Raw genomic sequence first — 12032 nt, 5'->3', positions numbered from 1 at the left:
CCATTTCAAAGGCTTGATCCCAAAGAATGGGCTTGTGCCTCACACAATTTTCCATGAAGTCACCCTTGCATCTCCCCCATCCGCCCTGTGCACTCCAGTGTTTTTGATGAGTTTCAAGACTTTTAGATAGAAAAGTGCCATTAGTTTCTGTGCTTCACTGCTCTGTGTGTTCTCTGTTAGGAAGGGAGGGATTACCACATTCTCCTCCCTTTTGTACTTCCCATCAAACAGATGCCGTCACAAAACACCGACGGATCCCGCTTAATTGGCGCCCCTCGAGGTAATTACACCTCCTCACCTCTCACGATTAATTGGCTCTGGTGCTCCACAGCCGCCGCGTCGTTCCTGGCTATGCAGGTGTAGTTCCCGTTGTGCATCAGGGACAGGTTGGAGATCCTCAGGGAGCTGGTGAAGTCGATGTTGTCGATGGTGACGCCGAGGCTGGCGGGGATGGGCCTGCCGTCCTTCTGCCAGGTGATGGTGATGGGCAGGTCCCCGGAGACCACCACGCAGGGAATGAAGACCCTCTGCCCGATGGAGAACCGCGGGAACTCGAAGGGTTGGATGAAAGGCGGGACTGGGGAAAAAAAAACAAACCAGGAGAGAGGAGCTGTTGAAGTCACGGGGCTGATTTCTGAAAATAACATAATGGAGCAGATGTGCAGGTGTGTTTTAATACGCAAAAGCTACACCTTCAGCAGGCACAGGACTTTGTTTAGCTTGGAAAATCACATCTTTTCAAAAGACCTTTTCATTCCTTGACCACCCAGCGCTTAAGCAGAAGTGACAAGCAGGGAAAGTCCTGGCTTCTAGAGACACCTGACATCACTGGCAGACTCTTGCAAGAATATTGAGCATCTCTTCCACAAATCACATCACCAGCTCGAGTTTCCCCCAGTCTGTAAACAGTGACATTGCCAGAAAGAGCTCAGCAACTTTCGTGGGCCTTGCTTAGATCATGGAATAAACCTGGAAGAGGCTCTAGCTTTGCTTCTTGGATGTGATGAAAGGAAGTGTGAGCTTCTCTAACTGCTCCTGGTATTTATTTCTAAGTGTTTCAAGTCACATTAATGTTGGGTAGAGGTAGAAAGAGAAAGGCATATACAGTACTTGTAGGACAGCAAATTAAGTTAAAACTGATTTCTAATGAGAGGGTTGGTAAAAGTCATAAATATTCAAGCTGGTGTTTAATTCCTGCTAAGGAAAAATCTGGCAAATCTGTTTTCTTTCTTTTTCTTTTCTTAGCATTCTGTGGCTGAACCAAAAAAAAGAAAGTATCCTATTTTCTATCATAGGAGAGAATTCTTGTCTTAATTCTTGTCTTAAAAATCTGTTGTTTTCAGGTATTTTTGATAAAAACAAATGAAACAGTGGGTTAGATTAAATAAATATAGAAAGGATAATGAGGGTGCCTCACTTTTGTCGGGTTGTGGTTGGAATGTTTGCTAACAATTTGGTAAATTGAGTCTCAAATACTTAGTCAGGTGAAGGAATCAAAATCTTCTCCAGTTCTCAGGGGAGCACTCTGACAGCCAGGGCATTGATCTAAGATAGGTTTCCATCAATCACTCCTGAAAAGGCTGCACAACCAACTTTGCAAGCAGTACTCAAATCCTCGTTTATCAAAGGAGAAGGTTCCTGGAGGTTATGTCCCTTAGATACAGGAGTGCATTCTCCTACTGCCTGAGAGATCACTTACACATAATCTGTAGTACATCCGAACATCTTTAACAGGAAAGATGGAAGGATACCCAGAGCAGAACATTTATAGTGATCTATATGAGCGAGCTGCAGAAGAAAATGGAGTTGGTGGCTTTATCTAATTGCATTTCTTTTGTCCTTTCTCCCTTTAGCAATTCTAAGGCTGTGCTTTCCTCAGAACTGAAGCAGGAGAGCTCTCCAAAGGGGTTGCAATGTGTGCCAGCCCAGTGACTTCCCCAGCAGCAGTTTTGCTCCTCTGCCAGTGTCCTGTTTCTGGGATGCAGGGACAGATACCTGTGACCATTACTCGTCAGCTCAGAGCATTTTGGGGTGACCTAATTGTGGCCTTCCAGGACCTGAAGGAGTCGACAAGAAAGATGGAGAGAGACTATTTCCAAGGGCCTGGAGTGACAGGACGAGGGGGAATGGCTTCACACTGACAGAGAGGAGGCTTAGATGGGATATTAGGGGGAAATTCTTTACACTGAGGGCAGTGAGGCCCTGGCACAGGCTGCCCAGAGAAGCTGTGGCTGCCCCATCCCTGGAAGTGTTGAAAGCCAGGCTGGACAGGGCTTGGAGCAACCTGGTCCAGTGGAAGGTGTTGGAACTGGATGATCTTTAAGGTCCCTTCCAACACGATTCTGTGATAACAAACCTCCCAAAGGACTAAGGCTTTGTTCAAATCCTTGTGTACATGCACATCACGGTGCAAGAGGTTGACACAAATCAGATACTAACTCCAGTTTTCCAGCATAGCTGTGATGCCCTTTTCTGAGGAGAAGTTATGACCATGCTCAGCTGGCACATCAGACCCACATACAGGCTTTCCCTGGCTTCTCCCAAGAGTGGCTCCATGTCCATGGTAGTGAGAAGTACCACTGCAATCAATTTTTCTGACATGCTGTGAGACTTTTTCCAGGCTGCCATCTCTCAGATCACTAAAACCTGTCCCGTTGCATCCTGAAAATCCGGCAGATCAGTCATACAGAACAAAAGAAACTTGATAGAAATCACCCTGTTTATTTGAACTTTGAGCACTGGAAATTACCTGCTTTTTTCACCAGGGGACCTACTGCCACAAAGTGAGGGAAAATGTCTGCCTGCCTCTTCAAGTTAATCCACTCACATGAGCTATCTCAGATTCTTTGTACAGCAGCAGAAAAAGGCCAAATTTCTCTCAGTATTTATTGATGAGCAGTTTATAATATAAATGGGAGTGAGAAATTACTCGAACGTGTCTGTCAAAAGGTTTTGACATAACCTTTCCCATTGCTGAGTGCAAATATCTGCTAAATGCCAAGTCCCCCCCTAGAACATTTCTGCCCAAACCCTCCCCTCACTCTCAGACATCATTACTGAAAGACATTCTAAAACTCACAACAGGGAGGCAAAATTGCTTCTGTATTTTCTGCTGAGCGTGTAACAAATTTGAACCAATCTTTTGTGGACAAAATTATATCAGAAGTCGGACAAAATGATATCAGAAGTCAGACAAAATACTGCTTGGGGATTATCATGTGCATCTTTGCTCTCCATCTCCCTGATGAAGAAAACAGGGAGCAGGATCATTAGGTCACACTGAAGTATTTTTCGGAAAATATTGATTTGCGAGGCTGCATTTACCAACCCTAAAATTTAAGTAGCAGCCTGCAGAGCATTTCAGAAATTGGCTAAAATATTTATAGACAGCACATTTCCCTTCTACTCAGGTTTTTAAGATATAGAGGAAATCAGCATATATTTCTGCCTCATAAAATATAATGTATATTCAACCTGCAGCAGCTTCCAGTCCTGACAAGGAGCTTATTTTAAAAACCAGTGTGTGATTTAAAATCAGTACTATAAAGAAAGTAAATAGTCTAGCAACAACTCTGAAGTATCGAAGAACATTTTTCAACTGCGGTATTCACCAGTTTGGTTTGATAAAGGAAGTTTCTGGTGACCTAACACAGCACATAAACTTTCTCCCTGCTATTTTGAAGAAGGAAATGATCACAAAAAAATCACTTATTAAAAATATGTGATGAAGATAGGCAATTAATTTCTGAAACACTAAAGTTGCCATCTCTCTCTCTCTCTCTATATATATATATCTGCAATAAAAGGTTGACATATATCCTTGACAGAAGAAAATATCAAGTTTGATTAACTAGCATGTGGAGGTTTTTTTCAAACTAAAGCTGCATCATTGCCAAACAGCACTAAAAATATAAGATAACATAGTATTTTAACTCTGAGACAGAAAATTTACAGTAGGACAGATGTATTGAAATGTGTGTTTAAAATACTTCAAGGTGTGTTTATTTTCCCTTCCTATATGTAGCTTCAATTTGACCATACTTCAGAGGTTGTATTTGATTTTGGGGGGGAAATTATGCTATTTTATATATATGTGTTGTTACATCTTAACCAGAGAAAGGGAGAACAGGATATGAATGTGTGATTCTGTTCGTGGGAGGGATGTTTCTCTCTCCCTGCAATGGGCAAAAGAGTGAAAATCTGTGCTTCATGCAACCAAGTGCTGTGCCTTGGGAGTGCTTTATTGATGAGTGCTTGAATTAAGTGTCTGTTTAAGAAGGGGAGCACGGGCCAGTCTCATTAGTGCTAATACAGGAAGATTTAAATTATGTTTTTGTGCCCTAGCAAGGTCTCCTGTACCTCTGGGAGATTGCTGTAAAGGAGGGCAAGGAGGGCTTCCACGCTGCTCTCCATTAGCAGAGGAACATCCTTAATTTCTTGCCCTCAGTTCCATGGGAGTTATGTTGGAAGGAACTGCTGAGATGATTCACTAAAACAGGGCATCCTGCAGATGGCCTGTTTCCTGCAGCAGCCTTGTGAACATGCTGCTCCTCTCCCATGGCTCTGCACAGAAAAATGAAAGCCATCCCCTGCTTTATCAGTATAAACAGTTCCCTAGCGGATTTTCTTCCAACAATACTATTTCAGGAGCTGTGTCTGCAATATAAAATACTTCTGGCAATGAATATTGATGTCTGATGCAAAATAATAACCACCAAGCTGTGCAGCCTCCTTGGGCAGCTGCGTGATCCTGGATTTCATGTGAAAAGGCTTCACCCTTCACCTTAGTCCCCGCTTCCCTTCCCTGCCATGCAACACTGGTGTTCACAGGCTTCTGATGCTGCTATGGGAGCTCCTCCAAAAGGAGAGAGGGTTTAAAACATTGTGTAGAAACCAAGAGTCATGTCTCATCCATCTACAGAACCGCCTCCTTTCAGCCCCCTCTTTGTGAGGGCAGAAGTGAATGCCCTTATCATATTGAAGCACCATGCAAACCTGGCATGATGGGAGCTCAGTTCCCTGCCCACGGGGATGCATTTGCTACTAATTTTCAAAAGACAAAACCTAGATTTGAAGATAAGAAAGCAGCTGCAAGAGCATATTAACACAACAAGCAGTTAACCCTCCTTGTTAAAGTGCTGTCTGATTAGAGGCCTCGCTTGCAGGTTACATGTCCAGAAGTACTAAGCAGTTAATTTTACTATTCTTTTGGAACCTGGTCCAGAGCTACTGCCCTTGTTAAGCCCCTAAAATGATCTAAAATTATCTTTGTCCTCAAGCATAACTGGGAAAAGTTAAGATCAACAAAATCAGAGCCCAAAGTTACAGATTTAGATGAGAGAGGACTTCAACAGAATGATCTTTGTCTCTGAAAATCTTTCCCTTGAGCTGTTTGGTTTCACACTACCATCCCTTTCACCTTCACCCCGGGACTGTACATAAGCAGCTGATTTTATATCACCCTTCTGTTTCTCAGGGTTAATACCTTGGAGATTTTTGGGATGATGTGTGTTGTACACATTGTTTGAAATGAGGCCAGCATGCTCCAAACCTGCCATGCACACACAGTCTTGCTTTCTGTATGTCCTTACTACATGTACTTACACACACAGTGCTAATAGCTCACACTAACTTGGTGCAGCAAAGTGCTTAAAATTTTAAGGGCAGTTTCAGTGAATATATAAGGCAGTATTTCAAATATATTTGACAAAACAAACACAGGGAAAAAGGAGGAAGAACATTCCTTCTCCCAAACCTGAAGTAAATAATGCTGCACTGTGAGAGAAGAGGGCAAACTTTTGATAAATCCAAGCATAACATACAGATACTCTCGAACTCCTTAGTTGAGGCTCTTATTCAAGTATTAAGGCTCATTTCACATTGTTTACATAATTCATAAATAAAGGCACCCATACACCAACTTAAATTGTGTTTGAAAGACATAAGACTGTGCACAAACCCAGGGAGTCTTATTTTAGATTTAAGTGAAAAGCTTTATATTTGTACATAGTAATTCCTCATCCTGAAGATGAGGACAGCAGAGAAACAACTTTAACAGACACTTTTGTGTGACCATTTCCTGCAGTGTCAGAGGTGAAGTCATTAGAAATGCAGTACATTAGAAGTGTGCTGCTGTAAAATAAGACACAACTGCAGCATCCACATGACACTTGTGAGATTTTAAAGAGTGTAAGTCAGCTGTTTTAATGCAAAGACAACCCTGAGTTGCTCTGTGCTGAATGGCAAAAAAAAAAACCTTACAAGAATACCAGACTGTTTTGGTCTTTTCATTAGGTATTTCTACAGGTTAAGTGGTGGGATTCTTACACAGGAGATATCCTTATTAAAATGCACATTCCCTTAAATCAGACTCTGCCTCTCCTTGCTCCCCGTGCCCATTATGTGACCTGAGGATGACTGGTAAGTGCATTTTTGCAGGGTGTTTTGCACAACTGCACATTCTCACCCATTCTCATCACGTGGTCCTTGCGTGATTCCTGCCTGTGACAACCCTGTCACTTCGAGACATCTGAACATTTCTTCCTGAGGAAGCTGTGACAGGCTTGGAGGGATCCAAGCCCATATTGCGTGGGAGAGTGAGAGAAAGGCAGAAAGTGATGTAATAGAGGAAATATCTGAAGGACATCAAGGCCAGAAGTTTTTTCTGGCTCAATTTATTGGCAAGGTTCAGCCAGCAGGACAGGTAAGATCTTAGATATGTACATGAAACTGAATTCACACTTGGCATAATCCATGGCACAGCCTGAAATTTGAACAGATTAGCAGACTGATTGATGACAGAATGCACCATGATACCAAGAAACTTCGAAAGATTTCCCCTGATGTTTTTCCCCTTCTGTGCCTGCACATTTTTCACTATTTAAACCAGCCCTCCCTGAGCAGCAGTGCAATGCAAATGCACCAATAATATTTTATATGTCAGAAAAAGCTAGATGCTTCCAAGGAAAGGTGAGGAGAATCTATTCAAATAGTTGCAATATGAAGCTATTTAGAAGCAGCCCCTGTTTGTTTTGCTTGTTTTCTAAAAAGAAACAAGGCTGATAGAATTCTTTTATGTGGTTCACAACAGGTGAAGTGCTATCACTTTGGTATAAGGCAACAAAAAACCTTCTAAATCAGAGAGATGTACAAGTTCTACAAGATCAGAAACAGCCCTTTTGAACACCACACTTTTTATTTTAATGATGCTGTACCCTTCCCTCTCAGGGGCTTCTTTTTCAATTAATTCCTGTTGGAGAAGTGTGAATAGCAGCAGGCTGTTTACATGAGAATGTGTCCCACGGGACTGATGACAAGAAAATCATCACTTACTACTGATGGCTTTTACTGTAGCTGGGAAAACTATTACTATGAATTGCATAATAAAAAATGGAGATAATAACTCACTCCTGTTTTTAAAATGCTCTGGGATCTACTAAAATGCTGTAAAAGAGATGCTGTTATTATTATTTTACAATTTTGCACTTGAAGGTTGGAGGTTTTTTTCAATGGAAATAGGAAACTTCCAGGTGGGGTAGGTAATATAACCTCTTTTTTTGTTTGTCAACACTTCTCTTCATAAGACTATTTCCATGTGCTTGCAGTTTGGTTTTTGTTTGGATAGCACTTTTCCAGGCCAGGTGTCTGCCTCAGGCTGAGCCACTTCAGCTGGAAAGTTTCAGCTACAACTCTTTGGCCCTTTCCAAGAATAAGGGGTGAGAGAGGAAAAATAGAGATGCAGTATAAATAAACTCTACTATAAAAATAAAAAAGACATTGTGAGAATATGAGAAGTCCCACCAGTTAGCAGCAAGGATTTCAAGTTTGGCAGGTGCTGGCACTAGCATCAGATATCTTGCTGCCCCTATGAAAAGTCATCACAAGGGTGCCCAAATTTTGCTGTCTGAGTAAAACCAAGTAAATAGATAGACAAAAATCCCACAGTGATCATATCTTCAGAGGATATTTTCCAGTGACTAACAGCTAAGATCTCCCAGGGTCTGAGTAACACATCCTTCAGTGTCTGAGTCAGTTCCAGACACGTGGGGCAGGTGCAGCCTGGTGAGAAGTGAGAAATCAGAGCAGATTTGTTTCTCTAGAGCTCAAATAGCTCCCGTGCTGGGCCCAGGGAGCATGAAAAAAAGTTGTTTCAATGCAGAGAGAAAGGAAAGAGATGTGGGGGCCAAGGGAGCAGCATGGGGAACCAGCCTGCATTGCTGGGCGTGCAGGTGGCATGCAAGGGATGGAGCTGAAAGTGGCACAGGGGGTAACAAAGGGGAATTATAGAATTGCATTTGGACCAGTGGGGGGATGTCAGAAGTTGGCACTTGGCTTGTGGTGGGATTGCAGAGGTGATAAGGGTTGGTAAAGTGGAGCTGGGAAACTGCTGGGGGATGCGAGGTCGGGACAAGGGAACAGTGGGGTGAGGTACAGCACTGACAGTGAGCAGTGAGCCATGTGAGGGGGAGACGGGCTGAAACCCAGTGGAGATGGAGAAAGTGAAGGCTGGCAGAATCACAGAACCACAACCAGGATCATCTGGGTTGGAAAAGACCTCCAAGATCACCGAGTCCAACCTTTGACCAAATACCATGTTGTCAACTAGACCAGAGCTGTAACTGGAGGCTGGAGAAAAGGTTGGGAGCTCCTCATGAAGGGCAAGACTATTTTTGAGTCATGAGAACAAGGAAGTGAAGAAATGGGATGACAAAGATATGGGGGACACATTGATTTTGGAACCCAGAGAAGAACCAGGACTTGGACAACGATGAGCTGGAGAAAACTAAGGAGGACAGGTCATTCTGAGAAGGAATGAACACAAAACGTGCATCTTCCATGGAATATTCTTTTCCTTAGGATCTCTGACTCCAGTAGCCCTTTATCACTGGCAGATGTGTATGAACTCCACTAAAAAACCATGAGAGCCAAACAGAGAGTGAGAAAACAGTGCTAAGAATAATTCTGCTCTTGGCAAGGACCTGTGCAAGGCTAATCTCAATGATTACTTTTGAAGATGTCAGTAACTGCTGTTTCCACTTCGAAGGAAGGAGAGGAAAGGGGGTTCAGTTTACTTTACAAAAAAAAGAAAAGCTAACAAGAAAATTACATTTAACATGGGCCAAAGCAAAACACGTCGAAGAGGTATTATTACAGCTGCAAAGGCAAGTGGTGGGCAGGTATAGAATACCATAAATTAAATAAGAACAGTCACAGTCTCCCCCTGTTACTTTTGCATTACAGGGTGGGGAGTTTTCATGGCTTTGTGTCAGAACTCAGAACTGGCCAATTCATTTGTCTAAATATTAAAAAAAAAATAACGCCGAGATGGTTTGATTTCCAAAAAGCTCCATTAGGAGTCAGGCACGGGCCCAACAGAGCTGTGTCTGCCAACCAGAAACCTGCACGTTTTCCTGCCAGCTTGTCCACTCAGCTCCCAGCAGCCAGGTGATGGGACTGCTAGCTTCCAAAGTCAGGTTTTGGGACAGAGACAAGGGACAGGTAAGGGCTGGTGGAGGGGGAGGAGGGTTGACATGCCACATCTCTGTGGGGCAGAGTTATCTGGAGTCTGCAGACTGCACGGGTGGCTATGCAGACAAGGGCACCAGCTACTCCTAAAAAATGGGATAACTGATTTCTTGGAGCGTCTAATTGCTCCTTCTGATCAACAGTGCAAAGAACTAGTAGGCCTAAGGTCAAACAGCACATAAATGCCCAGTTCCCAAGCTTTTGGCTCCCTGACAGCCTGCCAGGTGGGAGGCTCTGAAAGCCCCACTCAGGTTCTCTGGCAGCCAGAATTTCACTTAAACTGTTCTTCTGTCTGTGATCTTATAATGATTTCCAAAGAACGATTTCACTTTCGTTTGGATGTTTGTAAATCCCAAAATTCTCCACAGAATGGATAGTTCTCTTGTATTGGATTACAGCTCATGCTGTTGCACATCTTTATTTAAATGCTGATTTTAGAAAGCCCCCATTCAAGACAGAACAAAGATGCTTCATGTGCTGGAGGATTTGCAAAGTGAGAAGTAAATATGGCAGAGGACTGCCAACAAGAAAAACCAATTGTTCACCTCATGCAGATAAATGCTGCCCTGTAGAGCCAAATTCTGCCTTCACCTTTGCCACAGATCTCTCAGATAAAGCTAATTAAATTACTTAATCTGTCTTTCCCAGGGGGTTGCTAAGCTGGGTGACGTGAGTGCTCTGAAGAAAGAAAAGAAACTCTCAGAAGCAAATTCGTTTCAATGGGAGCAGAGCTTTGAACGTAGAAATGCTATGTAATAGCAGGTGAACTGGAAAAATTAAGCTGCAGGCTTCTGAAATTGAACATTAAAAAAATCTGTGGATACTTTTAAGTTCAATCTGTGCCTCAGTTGCCATTTTCCAAAGGACTCCTGGTCACCCAGGTGGGTTTTGAAAATGAACATATTGTTTCTGAAACATTTGGATACCACAGAGATTATAAGCTCATGAGGAAATTAATAATTATGTCCTCAGAACAGAACATGGAGGGAATAAAATACTAAGTAACAGCTCATAAAGTGTCACCTATCCTGAATCACCCTTCAGATGTTGAGGTCACCCAGGAAACTTGTAGCAGAACTGAGAGCAAACCAAAGGACTCATGATGTTGAAGATGGACAAGAATTCTCCCTCTGTTTCTCTGGAGAAGAAATAATTATTCTGATGGTATGAGAAGCTGAACTATAAATAAGGATATCTGAGCACTGATAATAACTCCCCTTACAATGTCCTATTTCAAAGTACTTTTAACCTCCAGTATGTAAACTGGGCCATATTTTGCATTTCTGAGGATCAGATATAAGTGCCTGAAAGTCACGACGTTAACTTTGGAATCTATAAAGTGAAAAGGCAACGCACACATTAATAATATTTTAAAGCAACAGGGCCACTTTTGACTCTCCACTAATGGCAGATAGAAAAGACTATGTAGTTCTAGAAAACAATACATAGCCATCTAAAAATCCACTGTGACAATATTGACCTCCAGATACAAGAAAAGAACCTTGAGAACTGTTCAGGTCTGACATACGAAGCTCACCTTTGACATTTTGGGCTTAGCATATGAAGTCAGGTTATTAACATTTTTTTTTTTTTCAAATACCAGTGTCTTGTCAATAACTTTATTAAAGTTATTCAGAGCATATTCAGTCACTGTTCAAGATTTCTGACCAGTCAACGGCCCTGGCAGTTGAATATCCAGAATTACAGCAGAACACCATCAAAGAATTCAAATCACTGACAAAAGCTACAGCTCAATCAAAATGGAGAGGGCTGGCAATCTGCTTTCTGAGGGAGGAATTGTCAAGTTCGAAATTGTAACCTAATGGAAGATAGAACAGGATTGCACCTGAGCTGTAAGGATAGACTGCTGGATTTGTTTTGTCTGGCTACATTCGTTTTGACAGTCATTTGAAGAATGGAGTCATTTAAGTGGCAGAATTCCCCACCAGATTTACCACGGTGGCCTATTAATGCAGCAGCAACACAGTTACTGATTTGTCATTCAGCTCCTAAACTGTATCAACAGATGTGTGATATTATTGTGGTGTCAAGCAAGGTACAACATATATGAAAGGAAAAGGTTTTTATACCACAGCATGTGTCCAGTGCCCCTGATGGTCTCAGGTGTGTGAGATGTCATGCCTTTCAGAGTCCAAATTGCTCATGGTTTAAAGCTAATCCCCTAAACCTCTTGAAATAATTAGCAATTGCATCACTCCAGGCTGATACCAAAGGGCAAAACTACCAGAGCAGAAAGAATTTAAAAGGTCAGATATCTATAACAAAGTCATTTTAGTTTATTGTTCTCTGCATCTTACCTGAGAATGGATACAGGAATCAACCTTCCTTACTTCCTCTCCCCCACAAAAAAAAGCTCAGAAAGTTTCTAAGAACTTCAGGATCAGTGAAATCATACCTCGATTCTTCCTACAAGTTCACATGAATTGCACTATTTAGTGGCCCCATTGCTCAAAAGTAGGTGCTATTGCAATCAGCTTTTCTGTCTT

At 42.3% G+C, this 12032-nt stretch overlaps 1 protein-coding gene across 3 annotated transcripts in view; it reads right to left on the bottom strand.

The window, feature by feature from the left end:
* The window catches only part of DSCAM (DS cell adhesion molecule), a 443293-nt gene that overhangs the window by 152325 nt on the left and 278936 nt on the right, over nucleotides 1-12032 (bottom strand). For all 3 annotated transcript variants that reach the window (XM_064647059.1, XM_064647061.1, XM_064647060.1), the window contains exon 9: nucleotides 299-577. In XM_064647059.1, the coding sequence (XP_064503129.1) occupies nucleotides 299-577 (279 nt within the window). The remainder of the gene's footprint in view (nucleotides 1-298; nucleotides 578-12032) is intronic.

The sequence above is a fragment of the Pseudopipra pipra genome, chromosome 2 (genome assembly GCF_036250125.1).
Source record: "Pseudopipra pipra isolate bDixPip1 chromosome 2, bDixPip1.hap1, whole genome shotgun sequence".
NCBI classification, from domain to species: Eukaryota; Metazoa; Chordata; class Aves; order Passeriformes; family Pipridae; genus Pseudopipra; species Pseudopipra pipra.
The sequence above is the reverse complement of the archived record's forward strand: the minus strand, read 5'-3'. Positions and strand labels throughout refer to the sequence as shown.